The sequence below is a fragment of the Portunus trituberculatus genome, chromosome 8 (genome assembly GCF_017591435.1).
Source record: "Portunus trituberculatus isolate SZX2019 chromosome 8, ASM1759143v1, whole genome shotgun sequence".
Taxonomy (NCBI): Eukaryota; Metazoa; Arthropoda; class Malacostraca; order Decapoda; family Portunidae; genus Portunus; species Portunus trituberculatus.
The window spans coordinates 4,872,501-4,892,500 of NC_059262.1; the positions used below are offsets into that span (position 1 = coordinate 4,872,501).

The window sequence follows — 20,000 nt, forward strand, 5'->3', positions numbered from 1 at the left end:
GAGAAGAGATAGTAAAAAGATAAGAGACAAATGATTGAGAGAGAGAGAGAGAGAGAGAGAGAGAGAGAGAGAGAGAGAGAGAGAGAGAGAGAGAGAGAGAGAGAGAGAGAGAGAGAGAGACAGGTGAGAACAAGAGGCAATTAACAGGTAAGACACGTAAACACTCACCTAGATGTGCGGGGGGCGCGTATCCCCCTTTACTCCTGGGGGCGGGGGGTTTCCTGGTCCCTCTGAGGCACCACCGCGCCCCCACCGCCACCCCCGCCACCGCCGCCGCCACAGCCGCCGCCGCCACCACCACCACCACCACCACCGCCACTGTCACGCCCGAAGTGGGAAGATCTGTTGACTCTTTCTTCTTCTCCACTTTGTTCTCCTCTGCGGTGGAGGGAAGTGGAGATGAGTGGAGGAGGTGGAGGAAAAGTGGAGATAAGTGGAGGAAAGTGGAGATGAGTGGAGATGGAAGAAAAGCGGAGATAAGTAGAAGATATGGAGGAAAAGTCGTGGTGATAAGTGGAGGGAAGTGGAGATGAGTGGAGGAGGTGGAAGAAAAGTGGAGATAAGTGGAGGAAAGTGGAGGGAAGTGGAGATGGAAGAAAAGTGGAGATAAGTGGAAGATATGAAGGAAAAGTCGGTGATAAGTGGAGGGAAGTGAGATGATGGAGGAGGTGGAGGAAAAGTGGAGATAAGTGGAGGAAAGTGGAGATAAGTGGAGATGGAAGAAAAGCGGAGATAAGTAGAAGATATGGAGGAAAAGTCGTGGTGATAAGTGGAGGGAAGTGGAGATGAGTGGAGGAGGTGGAGGAAAAGTGGAGATAAGTGGAGGAAAGTGGAGATGAGTGGAGATGGAAGAAAAGTGGAGATAAGTAGAAGATATGGAGGAAAAGTCGTGGTGATAAGTGGAGGGAAGTGGAGATGAGTGGAGGAGGTGGAGGAAAAGTGGAGATAAGTGGAGGGAAGTGGAGATGAGTGGAGATGGACGAAAACTGGACATGAGTGGAAGATATGGAGGAAAAGTAGTGGTGATAAGTGGAGGGAAGTGGAGATGAGTGGAGGACGGGGAGGAAAAGTGGAGATAAGTGGAAGAGGTGGAGGAAAAGTCGTGGAGATATGTGGAGGGAAGTGGAGATGAGTGGAGGAGGTGGAATAAAAGTAGAGTGGAGGAAAAGTGGAGGAGATTAGTAGAGAGAAGTGGAGATGAGTACAGGAGGCGAAGGAACAAAGAAGTAGGTGGAAGAAAAAGTAGAGGAGATAAGTGGAGGAAAGTGGAGATGAGTGGATAAGTTACAAGAAAAATGAAGGAGTGGAGGAGAATGGAGATGAGTGGAGGAGGTGGAAGAAAAGTGGAAGAGTGGAGGGAAGTGGAGGTGGTGGAGGATAAGTGGAGGACTGGAGGTGAGGTGTGGAGGAGGTACAAATAAGTGGAGGAAAGTGGAGGAGATTAGTGAAGGAAAATGGAGATGAGTGGAGATGGAGGAAAAGTGGAGGAGGTATAAATAGGTGGAGATGAGGTGGAGGAGAGTGGAGATAGTGGAAGTGGAGATGTATATGTGGAGATAACAGTGATGAGTGGAGGAAGTGGAGATGAGTGTATGTGGAAGTGGAGGAGGAGGACGTGGAGACTAGTGGGAGATGAGTGGAGGAGGTGGAGATGACCAAGTGGAGATGAGAGTAATAATAATAAAGGTAGTTTTTATTTTTTCTTTATCCATTTTCTTTTATTCTATTTATTCATTTTTATTTTCTTGTCTTATTCTCTCTCTCTCTCTCTCTCTCTCTCTCTCTCTCTCTCTCTCTCTCTCTCTCTCTTCATAAGTATGCATATCTTATCAGACTACTTCTGCAACTTCTTCCATTTCCTCCTCCTCCTCCTCCTCCTTTTCCTCCTCCTCCTCCTCTTCTTCTTCTTCTTCTTCCTCCTCCTCTTCCCACTCATGAAACTCCTCTTAACACCAAGCAAACCACTTCAGGCTATGTCCTCCTCCTCCTCCTCCTCCTCCTCCTCCTCCTCTTCATAAGCTGCCACTTGAATTCAAGACTTCTTTTTCCTCCTCCTTTTCCTCTTCCTCCTCCTCTCACAGGTAAATGGTCTCCTCCTCCTCCTCCTCCTCACGTTTTCCTTCCTCTCCAAGATTTTAATACACATGAATTAATTACCGTGGGTTCTTAAGAGTGTTTTCATGTTTCCAGTGATAGATGAACAAAGTGGTGGATTTCAGTGAAGGTTGCTGGCGTTTTTGAAGGGGATTTTCATGATTAACAACGCAAGAAAGGGTTTTAACTGGCTGTATTGGAAGTTATTGGTGTTTTCAAGGGTTTAAACTGGTTGTAATGGAAGTTACTGGTGTTTTCAAGGGTGATCTCATGATTCCAGTGATAGATTAATACAATGATCGTTTTAATTGGTGTTTTTCTAAGGATGTTTTCATGATCAACAAAGCAGGTGACGGTTTAAACAGGTTATTGTGGTTTTCAAGTGTGTTTTTATGGTTCCAGTGAAAGATCAATAAAAATCAATGTTACCAACGAGAGAGAGAGAGAGAGAGAGAGAGAGAGAGAGAGAGAAAGCACCTCAAAACACACGCTTGGAAGTAACAGATTGAAGCTTACAAAATATACATATGCAAATTAACTTATTCTTGCTTTCCTTGCTATGAACATTCGCGTCTTTTTCCTCTGTCTAAAAAAAAGAAGAAAAAGAAGAAGAAGAAGAAGAAGAGAGTAAGAGGTTCCCAAGGGCGCGTTGTGGTGTTGTCTGTCTCAATAGGTGTTTTGGGACTAACAGAGAGAAGAAAAGGATAACAGCTTTTCCTAACCCACTAACCCTGATAAGCACTAAGCCAGCTCCTGATAAATCCTAAGCCAGCTCTTGATAAGTCCTAAGCCAGCTCTTGATAAGTCCTAAGCCACTTCTGATAAGCCTTAAGCCAGATAAAGATAGTAAGAGGAATTTGTAGTAGTAGTAGTAGTAGTAGTAGTAGTAGTAGTTGTTGTTGTTTTGTCTTCTCGTTTGTGTTCTTTTTCTTTTCTTCTTTTTTTCTTCTTCATTTCTTTTCTCTTCTTTATATTTTCTATTTTGTTTCTCATCCTCTTTCTCTTTCTCTTTTTTCTTCTTCCTTTGTTATTTTCTACTTTAGTTTTCTTCCTCTTTCTCCTCTCTTATTTTTCTTCCTCCTCCTCCTCCTCCTCCTCTTCCTTCTTCTTCTTCTTCTTCTTCTTTTTAAATTTTCTACTTTGTTTCTCTTACTCTTTCTCTTCCCTTCCTTCTTTCTTCTTCTTCTCCTTCTCCTTCTTCTTCTTCTTCTTCTCCTGTTTTGTTTTCTATTCTATTTTTCTTCCTCTTCTTCTTCTTCTTCTTCCGTCTTTTCTTTGTTTTCCTTTTTTATCTCTTTTCTATTTCCTCTTCCTCCTCCTCCTCCTCCTTTATCTTCCTCTTCCTCCTTCTTTTCTTTGTCGTGTTGTCTTCCCTCTCCTTTTTCTCTTTCTTCTACTTCTTCCTTATTCTTTGTTCTTCTTCCTCTTCCTTCTTCCTCCTTTGTTCTTCTCTTCTCTCCGTCTTCTTCCTCTTCTTCATTCCTTCCTTCCAGTTCTTCATATTCTTGTCTTCTCTTTGGCCTTCCTTCATTCTTCTCTTCTCCTCCTCTTCCTCCTTCTCTTCCCTCGTCTTCCCTCCTTGCAGTTCTTCTTCCTCTCTTCTTCTCCTACTTTTAAAACTAAAAAGTATATTCATGCAAGAACTTCCCTCTCTCCTCCTCCTCCTCTTTCTCCTCCTCCTCCTCCTCCTCCTCCTCCTCCTCCTCCTTGGCTTTTCTCACACGGTAAATGTTCTCCCTTTACTAAATCCTTCCTCTCATTTTTCTTCTCTCCTCCTCCTCCTCCTCCTCCTCCTCCTCCTCCTCCTCCTCCTCCTTACATGAAGTACTACCTCGTCTAAACTTCCTTTTTTTCTTTTTCTTCTTTTTCTCTTCCTCTTTCTTCGGTTCTATTTCAACTCTTGTTCTTCTTTATTGTTCTACTCTTCTTCTTTCTCCTCCTCCTCCTCCTCCTCCTCCTCCTCCTCTTCATTGTCCTTGATCTTATTTCCGTTTCTCTTTTTCTTTTTCTTTTTCTTGCTTTTCTTCTTCTTTCTTCCTTTTCTTCGTTTTATTATTATTTTGTCTATATTTTACTCCTCCTCCTCCTCTTCTTTTTCCTCCTCCTCCTCCTTCCTCACCATGCTCTTCTCTTCTTCTTCTTCTTCTTTTTCCTTCTTTCCTCCTCCTCCTCCTCCTCCTCCTCATTCTAATCTCACAGTATCTATGTTAATTCCTCCTCCTATCTTCCTTCTCTTCCTTCTTCTCCTCCTCCTGTTCCTTCTATCTATTCATCATGTCCTCCTCCTCTTCCTCCTCCTCCTCCTCCTAATCTCAGTCTGTCTATACTAATCTCTCCTCCTCCTCCTCCTCCTCATTCATCTCCTTCCCTCCATCTCCTCACTCACTCCACACACTTCTTCCTCTTCTCTTCCTCCTTTTCTTCCCCTCATCTTCTTACTCTTCCTAACTTAACTCCCCTCTCACTCACACCCCTCTCCCACTCCAAATACTCCCTCTCTCCTCATCACACACTCCCCTCACTCTCTTTCCCCTCTTCTACTCCACACACTCCTCTTTCTAGACACTCACTCACTCCCCTCTCACTCCAGACACTCCTTTCTCATTCCCCTCACTCCACACACTTCCCAGTCACTCCACTCACTCTCCCTCTCCACAAACTCCCCTCTCACTTCACACACACACTCCCATCTCTAGACACTTCCTCACTCCCTCTCTCCACAAACTCCCCTCTCTTGACACTTCCTCACTCCCTCTCCCATATCCCACTCCCCTCTCCCCACTCACTCATAGTATTGGCTGCCAGCTTGTACGTGAAGGCCTCCAGGCGCACCTCAGGGGAGTGGCCAAGGGTGTTCCGGGCGCTGACTCTTATAAGGTAATCCAGCCCCGGTGTGAGGCCCTCCAGTGTGAAGCGGGGGTACGGTCCGCTCATGTTCACCTGCCCACGCCCTGTCATCGCCTCGTATACCTGGGGGAGAGAGACAGGTGTGTGGGACAGGTGTGTGAGAGGTGTGTGAGAGGTGTGTGTGGGACAGGTGTGTGTAGGACAGGTGTGTGTGAGACAGGTGTGTGTGAGACAGGTGTGTGACAGGTGTATGTGAGGGAGAGAAAGAGAAAGGGAGAGGGAGAGCGAGAGAAAAGGGAGAGGATTATCTTTGTGTTGTGTGTGTGTGTGTGTGTGTGTGTGTGTGTGTGTGTGTGTGTGTGTGTGTGTGTGTGTGTGTGTGTGTGTGTGAAAGGAGAGAAGAAAAGATGGTGATAGACAGATAGATAGATAGATAGATAGATAGATAGAGATAGATAGATTGATAAAGAGATAGAAATAAAATAAACCAAATAAACAACAACAACAACAACAACGTGACCCAACACACCGAAACACTTTCACAACACGAATAACACAAGTGACCTTCTTCCGAGAGAGAGAGAGAGAGAGAGAGAGAGAGAGAGAGAGAGAGAGAGAGAGAGAGAGAGAGAGAGAGAGAGAGAGAGAGAGAGAGAGAGAGAGAGAGAGAGAGAGAGAGAGAGAGAGAGAGAGAGAGAGAGAGAGAGAGAGAGAGAGAGAGAGAGAGAGAGAGAGAGAGAGAGAGAGAGAGAGAGAGAGAGAGAGAGAGAGAGAGAGAGAGAGAGAGAGAGAGAGTAAGAGAACAATGACAATGAGGAGGAGAGAGGGAGAGAGAGAGAGAGAGAGAGAGAGAGAGAGAGAGAGAGAGAGAGAGAGAGAGAGAGAGAGAGAGAGAGAGAGAGAGAGAGAGAGAGAGAGAGAGAGAGAGAGAGAGAGAGAGAGAGAGAGAGAGAGAGAGAGAGAGAGAGAGAGAGAGAGAGGAATCGATGGCAGGTGTAAATTGAACAGGTGTGTTTGTCACGTTCTTTCCTTCTGGGGTAGACAGGTGTGTCCGCGCGCGCGCGCGCCTGTGTGTGTGTGTGATCTGCTGTCTCTGACGTGTGTGTCAGAGTAGTGTGTGTGTGTGTGTGATACAGGTAACACATAACATAAAGGTAACACATTTTATACCTGTAATCAATGAAATACACACATACACACACACAAACAAACACACACACACACACACACACACACACACAAATAACACAAAGGTATCACATTTCACACCTGTAATCAAGACAAAATACACACACACACACACACACACACACACACACACACACACACACACACACACACACACACACACACACACACACACACACACTGACCCTGGCGGAGAATGTCTGGGGGAGGCCTCCGTCAAAGCCCGCCTCGCACGCCACTGCCAGAGAGTCATAGGTCTTGTTCACCACAGCGCAGGACGAGGGGCGCTCCGGACGACCTGGGGCATGGAGGGCAGGGTCAGCTCACCTCAGGGCAGCTCAGGTCAAGTCAGGTCAGGTTGGGTCAGGCTAGGTTATTTTTATGTAAGAGGGGAAAACTGGCAAAGGGGTAACATGAAATTGATAAAAAAAAAGGCCCACTTAGTTGCCAGTCCCCTTAAAGGTCCAGGAGAGTTGTAGAAATGAAGGGATAAATGTCTTGAATCCTTCCTCTTATCATTATCTTTATCATTATCACCATCATCATTACTGCCTTCAATTTCTTTTGCTTTCCACACTAAACTGAAACGGATTAAGATAAATTTTTTTTAAACCTCATTGTCAGCTCACACACTCACTCACACACACACACACACACACACACACACACACACACACACACACACTTTCTTCATGTCATATAATCACCATCATCTCAATTCCTCACTTTTTCTCATTAACTTTCTCTAAACTCATTTTCCTTCTCATTCCCTACACTTTCCTATCCTATTTTTCCTCTTCCTTCTCTCCTTTGTTCTTTTCCTCACCTCTTCCTCCCTTCTCCTTTCCTCTCCTGCTCTCACCTTCACCTTTACACCTTCGCTCTCCCCTTGCCCCTCATCATCTCACCTTCCCGTCACCTTCCCGTCACCTTCTCAGTCTCCCTCACCTTTAATTCCACCAGTAACAATAAATCAAGTTTCCGCAAGACAGCAGGAGGCATCAAGTATTATTGGAAACACGAGCTTTTAAGATGTCTGAACGTGTGTGTGTGTGTGTGTGTGTGTGTGTGTGTGTGTGTGTGTGTGTGTGTGTGTGTGTGTGTGTGTGTGTGTGTGTGTGTGTGTGTGACTAAAAAACACCCTTTACTTATGTCCTTAAACCTCTTTCTCCTTACCCCTTAGACAGATAAACACTTATTACCTCTCTGTAACCCTTTAACTACCTCTAATACCCTTAAAAACCCTTATCTATTACTCTTAGATATTGACAATCACTTACTACGCGTCCATAACCCCTAGACTACCACCAATGTCCTTAACCCCTTCAGTACTGAGATGCATTTTTACCTTGAGTTTTGGGTACAATTAGACGATTGACATTAGGAAGGGTCTATGGAGGTCAGAAGATTAATGGCCACACTCTTCACTATTTTAACCCCCACATAAGTTTCTGAAGCTAAAAATCACCAAATAGTCACCAGAATATGGAAACGTGTCATGGTACGGTAGAGGTTAATTAAAAAACCCTTCCCTTTACACATCCACACACTAGGAAGGGTCTATGGATGTCAGAAGATTAATGGCCACAGTCTACACTATCTTAACGCCCCCACATAAGTTTCTATAGCTAAAAATCACCAAATAGTTAGCAAAATATGACAGCCATACACTAGGAAGGGTCTACGGATGTCAGAAGATTAATGGCCACACTCTACACTATTTTAACCCCTCCACATAAGTTTCTGAGGCTAAAAATCACCAAGTGGCAAGCAGAATATGGTACAGAAGAGGTTAATAAAAAAAATAATAAAACCCTTCCGTTTGGACAGCCACACACTTACTGGCAGGCACAACATGGTACAGACAAGGCTCCGTCATCTTGCCCACTGTGTTCTGCGCCCAGCACTGCAAGGTGCCATAGTCTTGCAGGGACCCCGCCACAAACTCCACCGCACTTCCACCTTCTGTTGAGACGAAACCACTTAGCTCGGAGGTGGAGGAGGAGGAGGAGGAGGAGGAGGAGGAGGAATGCATGTAGAGTGGCCACGTTTAGGGAATACAAGGTAGTGGTGTTGGTGTTGGTGATGGTGGTAGTGGTGAGTGCGTTAGTGGATGGAATGGTAATAGTGGTGTGTGGGTGTGTGTGGGTGTGCATGTTAACTCGGAGAGGAGCGTAGAGGAAGGTGTGAAAAGAGGAAGGAAGGTAAGGTGAGGAGAGAGAGAGAGAGAGAGAGGAAGAGGGAGGGAAAGAGAGAGAAATGAAGAGGAATAATGGAAGGGTTGAGAAAGAGAGGAGAGATAGAGAAGGAAGGCAGGAAAGGAAAAGGGATAAGACAAGTGAGGAAGGAAGGAAGGAAGGAGAAATAATAATGTAGAAGGAAAAGTAGGAAAGGAAGGAAAGACAGAAAAGAGGAAAACTGAATAGAAAATAAGAAATAAAGAAAAAGCACACGGAAAATGAAAAAAACTGAAAAACTGAAAATATAAAAAAAAAGAGAAAATGACTGAAAAGAAAAAGTAAAATGAAAAGAAAAAAATAGAGAAAAAAAGAAAAGAAAATGAAAAGAAAAAAGAGAAAAGAGAAAAACGATAGAACAACCAAAACACAAGAAAAAGAGAAAATAAGAAATGAAAGAAAAAAAAAAAAATAAAATGAGAAAACGAGAAAAAAAAGTACCGGAAAAATGAAGAAAAAGAGAAAAAGTAAAGAAAACGAAAAAACGAAAAGAAAAACAGAAAAACGAAAGAAAAGAGGAAAAGATAAAGAAAAAGGGAAAACGAAAGTGAAAAATAAGAAAAAAAATGAAAATACCGGAAAAATAAATAATAAAAAAGAAAAAAAGTGAAAAGAAGAAAAAAGAAAAAAAAAACGAAGGAAAAGAGAAAAGCAAGATGGAAAAAGAAAAGTAGAGAGGAAAAGAAGAAAGAAGAAGCAAAGAAGGAAAAAATAAAGAAAATATGAAAATGAAAAGAAAAAAAAGAGAAAAACAAGATAGAGGAAAAGAAAATACCTGGAAAAGACCAATGAGTAAAGAAAACGGAAATAATGAAAGAAAAAACATGAGAAAACGGAAAAAGACAAAATAAAATAAAAAGGGAAAATGAAAAGAAAAGGAAAACGAAGGAAAAAAATGATGAAAAAAAGAAAATACGGGAAAAGAATAGTTGAAAAAAAAAAGAAAATGGAAGAAAAGAAGAACAAGATAAAGAAGAAAATAGAAGAAGAAGGAAAAAAAGAAAAGGAGAAAAGAAAATGAAAGAAAAGAAAGACAAGATGAAAAGAGAAAGTAGAAGAAGAAGGAAGAAAGATAAAAGAAAAGAAAAGGAAAAGAAAGAAAGAGAGATGGAAAAGAAAGCAGAAGAAAGGAGAAAAGAAAAGGAGAAAAGAAAATTGAAAGAAAAGAAAAAGAAAAAAGAAAGTAGAAGGAAGAATAAAAGAAAAGGAAAACGAAGAAAATGAAAGAAAAGAAGAAAACACGATAAAGGAGAAAGTACCAGAAGAAGGAAGAAAGAAAAAAAGAAAAATGAAAAGAAAACAAGATGAAACAGAAAAAATAAAAGAAAAAGAAGAAAAGGATAAGAAAAAGAAAAAGGAAAGAAAATGAAAGAAAAGAAAAGATGAAAAAAAAGAAAGTAGAAGAAGAATGAAGGATAAAAAACAGAAAAGAAAATGGAAGAAAAGAAAAAGATAAAAAAGAAAGAAAGAAAGAAAAAGAATTAGAAAACAAGATTAAAAATGAAAGGAAGGATAGAAAAAAAAAAAAAGAAAAAGAAAAAAAAGGAAAAGAAGATGAAAAGAAAAAGTGGAGGGAAGAAAAAAGAAAAATTGAAAAAATAAAGGAAGAAAAAAGAAAAGAAAAGAAAAACAAGATTAAAAAAGAAAGTAGAAGAAAGAAGGATAAAAAAGAAAAGAAAGAAAAATGAAGGAAAAGAGACAAGATGAAAGAGGAAAGTACCAGAAGAATGAAGGATAAAAAAGAAAAATGGAAGAAGAAAAAGATAAAAAGAAAGGAAAGAATAAAAAAGAAAAAGAAAAAGATAAAAAGGAAAGTAGAAGAAAAAAGAAGGAAAAGAGACAAAATGAAAAGAGAAAAGTAGCAGAAGGAAGAAAGAAAACAAGAAAAGAAAAAAGAAAAGAAAAGAGAAGATGAAGAGGAAAATAGAAAAAAGAAAAAAAAATGAAAATGAAGAGAAAAGTACAAGAAGGAAAAAAAAGAAAAAAAAAAAAATGAAAAGAAAAAAGATGAAAAGAGGAAAATAGAAAAGAAGAAAGAAGAAAGAAAAAGAAAATGAAAAGAGAAAAGTACAAGGAAGAAAAAAAAAAAAAAAGAAAAATGAAAAGAAAAAAGATGAAAAGAGGAAAATAGAAGAAGAAAAAGAAGAAAAAGCCAGGAAAGAGCATCGATCTATACGAGAAGACGAAAAGAGGAAAGTAGAAGAAGAAGAAGAAGAAGAAGAAGAAGAAGAAGGACGGAAGGAAGAGCTAGGAGAGGGTATCGAACCGTGTGAATGAGAGTAGCGAGACAAGAACCTTACCACAGAGCCATCTCATCAAGCGTGCCTCTGGAAATGGATGGGACTGGAATGGAAGGTGGGAGGAATGCTACGCTGGAATGGGTGTGGGAATGAGACCTGTGCAAGTTTAGGTGAAGTTGAAGTGTTGGAGTGAGGAGTAAGGGGAGGGGTGAAGTTAGTGTGTCAGGGGTAAGGAGGGGGAGGAGGTTAAAGTAAGAATTGGTTTAGATTTGAGTATTACAGGAAAGTTTGTTTATTGTGTTAGTTGTGGTGGTGGTGGTGGTGGTGGTGGTGGTGGTATTGTTAGTGTTATTGTTATTGGTGTTATTATGGTCTCTCGTGGTGTGTTGTTGTTGTTGTTCTTGTTGCTACTGGTGTTGGTGTTGTGATAAGAGGTTGCAGCTACTACTACTACTACTACTACTACTACTACTACTACTACAAAAACATCAACACCACATTACAAAACGGCACACACACATATCCAGACCACACTACACCTCAAACACACCCCATATACACCAAAATACACACCACACACCTGAACACACTCAAAACACACCCAAATACACACCCTAACCTACTTGACAACACCCCACACACCTGAAACACTCAACACACACCCAAAGATACACCCAAAACACACCTACACCACACACACCACACACTCATCATTGCCTCGTATTCTAAAACATTTCTGCATTTCAAAAGGCTTCATTTAAATTGGCACGAGTTTTTAAGGAGTTTTTACAGTTCTAGAGGCCGAGTGACAAGATTTCTAAATTATTAACTGGAGAAACACTCTTGAAAACCCCGCAAATCATCTCTGTGGCCTTGGAAAATACTCGTGGTGAGAGAGGAAAGGTAAATACACACCACTATCCCAACACACACCCTCATCCACCCCACACACTCACACACACACCTCATCACCAATCCCTCACCTGCAGCAGACAACACCTGTTCCCCGGGTAGCCTTTGAGAGCTGATGGAGTTATTGAAGACCCACGAATACTTCACCTGTGGGGGGGAGGCCTTCACCTGGCAGGACACGTTCACGGGCTGACCAATACCTGCTGTGTACACCTGCAAAGCCGTCCCGTCCTCCACACACACCGGTGAGACTGACGAGAGAGAGAGAGAGAGAGAGAGAGAGAGAGAGAGAGAGAGAGAGAGAGAGAGAGAGAGAGAGAGAGAGAGAGAGAGAGAGAGAGAGAGAGAGAGAGAGAGAGAGAGAGAGAGAGAGAGAGAGAGAGAGAGAGAGAGAGAGAGAGAGAGAGAGAGAGAGAGAGAGAGAGAGAGAGAGAGAGAGAGAGAGAGAGAGAGAGAGAGAGAGAGAGAGAGAGAGAGAGAGAGAGAACCTTTATCCTTTACCCTGTCTCAAGAATTTAACACACACACACACACACACACACACACACACACACACACACACACACACACACACACACACACACACACACACACAACAACAACAACAAATTAGAGAAAACGAAAAGAAACAGAAAAGTAAACAAAAGTCAAAGTAAATAAGCGAATGAACGAGAGAGAGAGAGAGAGAGAGAGAGAGAGAGAGAGAGAGAGAGAGAGAGAGAGAGAGAGAGAGAGAGAGAGAAACTATTAAGGTCTCGAACCATTAAAGAATTTACGAAATAGCCAGCCAAGTTTACCCTCAAAACCGTTTTCTTTTCATCGGCTCGACCCCCGTTTTCTGTTTGGCCTCAAGTTCACAGGAGTTGGTTCGGGATCTCAAATGGCTGCTCATAAAAGTGGTTCGGAGCTTCGAAAACCGAGGATAACTCTTTCAAAGGCCTTGCTCCCTCAGATGGATGAGTCAAGGCTTCACTGCTTCATTGCTTCACTGAGGGACGTTTCGAAGCTCCACTGGTTCGTTTATCCTCCCTTGTGTGGTTCAGAGAGGTGCGAAAGTGGAGAGGATGAGAGTAGTGTGAAGTGAGTGAGTGAGTGAGTGAGTGAGAGAGTGAGGCTGGATTGATTGATAAATAGATAAACATAGATAGATAGATAAACAGATAGATAGATAGATAGATAGATAGATGATTACATACATATTTCGAGAGAGAGAGAGAGAGAGAGAGAGAGAGAGAGAGAGAGAGAGAGAGAGAGAGAGAGAGAAACATACTCATCCCTTCTCCATTCTTAAAACACACAAAAAAAAAAAAAAAAAAAAAAAAAAAAAAAAAAACGAAATTTGAGGCTTCATGAGACTGGTTCACAGGTTCAAATGTTAAAGGGTTCACAGGTTCACTGGTTCAAGGGTTCACTGGTTCACTGGCTCACTGGTTCAAGGGTTCACTGGTTCAAAGGTTCACTGGTTCAAGAGTTCAAGAGTTCACTGGTTCACTCGTGTATTTTACTGCTTCACACTCGCTGGTTCGGTTCATTGGTCGTAAGAGTCGTGGGTACCGAAGCGTATGAACCTTTCCTCCTCATTTATTCCACTTTTCCCCTCTCTCACCTCTCCCTCTCCCTCTTTCCCCTCTCCCTCTCTCTCTCTCTCTTCGGCGCTGTGTGAGAATGAGCCAATTCATTTCAATATTTCACGGTCTTTTGAGATAATTCGAGAGTGTGTGATGAACGGTGCTTCGAAAACTGCTTCACTGCTTCACTTCTCCTTCAAACCTGGATACAAGAAGCTGGTTTATAATTTTTCTTTTGTTTCACTTTTTTCCCCGTTTTCTTTTCCTCATTTTCTTCTTAATGCGAATGAATGAGGGTTCGTTTCGCGGTTCGTGGTGTTTCGGAATGCTTCGTGCTGTCTCGAACGTTCCAAAAAGAGAGTTGAATTCAAGGCTTATTTTTTTTTTTTTTTTTCATTCTTTTCTTGTCATATCGTTTTTCTCGCTCATTGGTGCTAATTTCACTCCAATCGTGAAAGAAATGGTGAAAGAAATGATTGAAAGAAATGGTTGAAAGAAATGGTTGAAAAAAATGGTGAAAGAAATGGGTGAAAGAAATGGTTGAAAGAAATGGTGAAAGAAATGGTTGAAAGAAATAGAGAGAAATGGTTGAAAGAAATGGTTGAAAGAAATGGTTGAAAGAAATGGTTGAAAGAAATGGGTGAAAGAAATGTTGAAAGAAATGGTTGAGAGAAATGGTTGAAAGAAATGGTTGAAAGAAATGGTTGAAAGAAATGGTGAAAGAAATGGTTGAAAGAAATGGTTGAAAGAAATGGTTGAAAGAAATGGGTGAAAGAAATGGGTGAAAGAAATGGTTGAAAGAAATGGTTGAAAGAAATGGTTGAAAGAAATGGTGAAAGAAATGGGTGAAAGAAATGGTTGAAAGAAATGGTTGAAAGAAATAGAGAGAAATGGTTGAAAGAAATGGTTGAAAGAAATAGAGAGAAATGGTTGAAAGAAATGGCTGAAAGAAATGGTGAAAGAAATGGTTGAAAGAAATGGTTGAAAGAAATGGTGAAAGAAATGGATGAAAGAAATGGTTGAAAGAAATGGTTGAAAGAAATGGATGAAAGAAATGGTTGAAAGAAATGGTTGAAAGAAATGATGAAAAAAAGGGTTGAAAGAAATGGTTGAAAGAAATAGAGAGAAATGGTTGAAAGAAATGGTTGAAAGAAATGGATGAAAGAAATGGGTGAAAGAAATGGTGAAAGAAATGGTGAAAGAAATGGTTGAAAGAAATGGATGAAAGAAATGGTTGAAAGAAATGGTTGAAAAAAATGGATGAAAGAAATGGTTGAAAGAAATGGTTGAAAGAAATGGTTGAAAGAAATAAAGAAATGGGTGAAAGAAATGGGTGAAAGAAATGGTTGAAAGAAATGGTTGAAAGAAATGGTAGAAAGAAATGGTTGAAAGAAATGGTGAAAGAAATGGTTGAAAGAAATGGTTGAAAGAAATGGTTGAAAGAAATGGTGAAAGAAATGGTTGAAAGAAATGGTTGAAAGAAATGGTTGAAAGAAATGGTTGAAAGAAATGGATGAAAGAAATGTTGAAAGAAATGGTGAAAGAAATGGTTGAAAGAAATGGATGAAAGAAATGGTGAAAGAAATGGTTGAAATAAATGGTACAAAGAAATATTAATGTTTTCTCTCTCCTTTCTTATCTTTTTCTTTTTTTATCGTGCATTTTCTTTTCCTCTTTTCTAATTAAATTTTTCATACATTAATTAATTTTTCATGAACGTGAAGAAAAGAAAAAAAGAAATAAGTGTTTTTTCTTATCTTTTTTCTCTCTTTCTCCTTTTATTCTATCATTTATCTTTTATTTTTCTCCTTTTCCTCTTTTCATATTTTCTTATTTTTCATTAACTTGAAGAACAGAAAAATAAATAATAGTGTTTTAATCTTTCATTTTTTCTTTACTCCTCCTTTATCGTCTATTTTGTCTATTCTCTTTTCCTTTTTACTAATTCCTCTTTGTATATTTTTCTTTCTTTTTCTTCTTTTCCCATTAACATGAAGAGAAAATAAATAATGTTTTTCTTCCTTTCTTTCTTTTTCTCCTTTTTTCTTCATCTATGTTTTTGTTTCTTCTCTTTTCCTTTTGCTAATTCCGCTTTTCCTGTATTTTCTTTTCTTTTCTTATTCTTCTTTTCTCATTAACGTGAAAAAAATAGAAAAATAAATGATAGTATTTTTCTTCCTTTTTCTTCTTTTTTTCGTCTGTCTTTTGTTTCTTCACTTTTCCTTTTTTCAATTCCAGTTTTTTCCTAATTTTTTCTTTTTCATTTTTCATTTCTCATTAACGTGAAAAATAGGAAAATTTTGTTCTTTTCTTTTTTCTTTTCTTTTTTTCGTCTATTCCTTGTTTTCCTCATTTTTCCTTATTTAATTTCACTTTTCATATATTTTTTTCCTTTTTTCATTTTTTCATTTTTCATTAACGTGAAGAATAGGAAAATTTTGTCCTTTCCCTTTTTCTTTTCATATATTTTTTCCTTTTTTCATTTTTTTTTCATTTTTCATTAACGTGAAAAATAGGAAAATTTAGTTCTTTCCTTTTTTCTTTTTCTTTTTTTTTCGTCTATTTGTTTCCTCACTTTTCTCCTTTAATGATTCCACTTTTCATTTCTCATTAACGTGAAAAATAGGAAAATTTAGTTCTTTCCTTTTTTCTTTTCTTTTTCGTTTATCTTTTTTTATTTCTTCACTTTTCCTTTTTTTCTAATTTCACTTTTTACAAATACATATTTTTTTTAATTATTGACTTCATTTCTCATTAATGGAAATAGTTTTTTTTTTTTTCTTTTTCTTTTTTCATTTTTCATTATTTATTTAATTCTATTTTATTTTCTATCTTGCATTTTATATTTTTCATTAATTTGCTTTGTTTGATTTTTATTATATTTTCATCTTTTTTTTTCATTTCTCTATTTTTTTTATTTCATTTTTCTTCTGTTTTCATCTTTCATCTTTTCATTTTTTTTAATTATCGTAAAGAATAGTTTGTTTTTTTATCTATCAAATATTCTCTTTTCTCTTCGTTCACAAATAGTTTCCTTGATAAATTTGTTTTTTTTTAATTTTTAGTGGACAAATTTTCTCTTTTCTCTTCGTTCATCAATAGTTTCGCTGATAAATTAATGTTTTTTTTCTTTTTATCTATCAAATATTCTCTTTTCTCTTCGTTCACAAATAGTTTCCTTGATAAATTTTTTTTTTTTATTTTTAGCGGACAAATATTCTCTTTTCTCTTCGTTCACAAATAATTTCCTTGATAAATTTGTTTTTAATTTTTAGTAGACAAATTTTCTCTTTTCTCTTCGTTCACAAATAGTTTCCTTGATAAATTAATTTCTTTTGAATTTTTAGTGGACAAATTTTCTCTTTTCTCTTCGTTCATCAATAGTTTCGCTGATAAATTAATGTTTTTTTTAATTTTTAGTGGACAAATATTCTCTTTTCTCTTCGTTCATCAATAGTTTCGCTGATAAATTAGAGTTTTTTTCTTTTAGTGGCCAAATATTTCTTTTCTCTTCGCTGACAAACATTTCCTTCTCGTCTGCAGATATTTTCTTTTTTCTCTTTTCTTAACATCTTTTCTTTTCCTAGACACTGATTTTCATTTCATTTCGCTCTCAAATGCTTTCTATTTTTAACTTTTTATTATTTCATCGCTCAGACAAAATAAATAAATAAATAAATAAATAAATAAATAAATAAATAAATAAATAATTGTAACAAGTAAAAAAAAAAATAGTGTAAAAATATCAATAATCTCTAATTCTTCCTTCCTTCCTTCCTTCCTTCCTTCCTTCCTTCCCTCCCTCCTACTCTCCTTAACTTCTTATCTCTCACTCCCAGTCACTCCTAGTCTGCCTCCCCTCTCTCTCTCTCTCTCTCTCTCTCTCTCTCTCTCTCTCTCTCTCTCTCTCTCTCATACATCAATATTCCTAACCTCCCCTCGTTTCCCTTCCTTCCTTCCTTCCTTCCTTTCTTCCTTTCCCTCCTTCAAAGTCTTAATCTTTTTCTTCTCCCTTCATTTCCTTTCCATTAATCTGTTTCTTTCTCCCATCTTTACTTCTCCTCTCCTCTTTCCTTCGTCTTTTATCACGCCTCCTCCATCTTCCCTTCCAAAGCCATCGAAATTTAATCCAACCCCACAAAACCTCATCAATTCTATCCCATCCTCATCAAACCTCATCAAATTAATCCCAACCTCACAAGACCAGCTCCCAACCTCACCAAATCTCACTAAACCAACCCCAACCTCACCAAACCAACCTCAGCCTCACCAAACCTCACCAAACCAACCCCAGCCTCACCAAACTAACCCCAGCATCACCAAACCTCACCAAACTAACCCCAGCATCACCAAACCTCACCAAACTAACACCCAGCATCAACAAACCTCACCAAACCAGCCCCAACCTCACCAAACCTCACCAAACTAACCTCAGCATCACCAAACCTCACCAAACTAACCTCAGCCTCACCAAACCTCACCAGACTAACCTCAGCATCACCAAACCTCACCAAACTAACTCTAACGTCACCAAACCAACCCCAACCTCACCAAACTTTATCAAAACTAGCCCAACCTCATCGTAAACCCACCCAAACAAGCCCAACCTCACCAGAACCCACCCAAGCTAACCCAAACAACCACAAACCACTACATCTTAATCCAACCTCACAAAATCAACATTAAAACTAACCCAACATTACCAAACCCACGTAACCTAACCTCACCAAATTTAAACTAACCCACCTCAAACCTAACCCACTTCAAAGCCACCTTAGCTAACCCAAAACCACTACAGTTCATCCTAACCTCAATAACACTTTACTAAACCCCTTCAAGCTAACCCAACCCACCTAGAACCCACATAAACTACTTAAAACCCACTCCAATAACACACCAACCTCACTCAAGAAAGCTTTTACGGTTCTAGAGGCAGAGTGACAAGATTTCTACATTATTAACTGAAGAAACACTCTTGAAAACCCCGCTAGTCAACCCTGTGGCCTGTCGTGGTGAGGGAGCAATGCGTTTTCTGAATACCTTATCAAACCCCATCCCAACCTCACACACACACATCCTTGCTACTCACAATTAACTTGCAGATTCAAAGGAGGGCTAGCACCGTCACCCTCAGCATTGGACGCGAGACACACATAGGGGCCCGCCTCATGTCTCGACACGCCCCTAAGAGCCAAGCTGTGTCCCCCGACCAACACGCCAGCCTCAGGGGAGTGCTCTATCGCCTCCCCCTGGACACACACATGGGGAAAGGTACGTTAGAGGAAGTTTCACGAGTTTTAGGGGGTTGGAGTAGCTTAAGTGAATTTGATTGGATATTTGGGTACATTTTAGGGGGTTAAAAAGGGTTAGATCAGGTTAGTTTGCGTTGGAGGTGGGTTGGGTTGGACTGGGTTGGATGTGGTGAGGTTAGATAATTGCAAGGTAGGTTCGAGCAAGTTACATAAGATTTTGGGGTACATTTTAGAGGTTGTAGTACTTTAGATGGTTTAAAAGTAGGGTTAGATCAGATTAGTTTACGTTGGAGGTGGGTTGGGTTGGATTGAGTAGGGATTGGTGAGGTTAGGAGGGATTGGGTTACATTTGGTGAGGTTAGGTGAGTTTACGTGGCTTTAGAAATAGAAAAACAGGCTTATATTTAGATTTTTGAGGTACTGAAGTGTTCTAAAAGCCAAGTTTGGGTTTTACAAGTGTTTCGGTTAAGGTACATAGTCATAAGGTACATCAGAGCATGGTACAAAGGACTTTAGGGTACATTTTAAGGACTGGATTAGTTTAAATGGATAAGATTGGATTTATTTTACATTTGAGGGGGTTGGGTTAAAATGGGTTGGGTTTGGTGAGGTTACATAGTCATAAGGTACGTTTGAGCAAGTTACACAAGATTCTAGGGTACATTTTAAAGATTGGGGTACCTTAGATGGGTTAGAAGTGGGTTAGAATACATTAATTTAAGTATGAAATGGGTTACTGTGGGGTTGGGTTAGGTTTGGTGAAGTTAGGTTGGACTGGGTTGGGCTTGGTGAGGGTGGGTTGGTTGAAGTGGGTTAGAAGTGGGTTAGATTTGACTAGTTTAGGTTTGAGATGGGTTAGGTTGAATTGGGTTATGTCTGGTGAGGTTGGCTTAGGTTTGGGTTGAGTTTGGTGAGGTTGGGTTAGCTTTAGGACAAAATTTGTGAGGTTGAGACAGTTGAAGTGGGTTAGAAGTGGGTTAGATTAGACTAGCTTTGGTTTAAGGTGGGTTAGGTTAGATTAGGCCAAGTCTGGTGAGGTTGGCTTAGGTTTGTGTAGATTTGGTGAGGTTGGGCTAGCTTTGGGACAGAATTCGTGAGGTTGAGACAGTAGAAGTGGGTTAGAAATGGCTTAGATTTGACAGCTTTAAATTTGAGGTGGGTTTGATTAGATTAAGTTAAATTTGGTGAAGTTGTGTAAGATTAGCGTGGGTTGGTGAGGTTGTGCTAGGTCTGGTGAGGTTGGGTTAGTTGAGGTACCTTTGAAAATAGAAAAAAAAGACTACAATAGAGTTTATATATAGATTTTGAAGGTACTGAAGGGTTAATTTGTGTTTTAAAAAGGTATATTTGGGATTTATAAGTGGCTGAGATCTAGTTACAAAGGTACAAGGCAATTACAAGGCAGTTACAAGGCAGGTGTGGGTCTTCAGGTGTGTATGGAGGATTGTGGAGAGATATATGGATGCAGGTGAGACAAATGATTAATGGAGAGATGGACAGGTGAGAGGGAGGGAGGGAGGGAGGGAGGGAGGGAGGGAAGAGGGAGAGGAGAGAGGAAAGGGGAGAAAATGTTTATACTACTACTACTACTACTACTACTACTACTACTACTGCTACTACTACTACTACTACTACTACTGGTGCTGGTGTTGCTATCATCAC

The 20,000-nt window shown here is 39.5% G+C and overlaps 1 protein-coding gene and 1 long non-coding RNA gene across 2 annotated transcripts in view; both read right to left on the reverse strand.

The window, feature by feature from the left end:
- The window catches only part of LOC123499718, a 4,182-nt gene extending 3,937 nt beyond the window's left edge, over positions 1 to 245 (reverse strand). The window contains exon 1 of the long non-coding RNA XR_006673070.1: positions 169 to 245. This is a non-coding gene — a long non-coding RNA (uncharacterized LOC123499718). The remainder of the gene's footprint in view (positions 1 to 168) is intronic.
- A 65-nt stretch (positions 246 to 310) lies between these two features.
- LOC123500020 (nephrin-like) overlaps positions 311 to 20,000 on the reverse strand; it is a gene marked incomplete at its 3' end in the record, with an annotated part of 42,444 nt that continues 22,754 nt past the window's right edge. Inside the window, 6 exon segments of the mRNA XM_045248627.1 lie at positions 311 to 378; positions 4,881 to 5,064; positions 6,315 to 6,427; positions 7,972 to 8,094; positions 11,590 to 11,769; positions 18,176 to 18,335. Of these exon segments, the coding sequence (XP_045104562.1) occupies positions 311 to 378; positions 4,881 to 5,064; positions 6,315 to 6,427; positions 7,972 to 8,094; positions 11,590 to 11,769; positions 18,176 to 18,335 (828 nt within the window).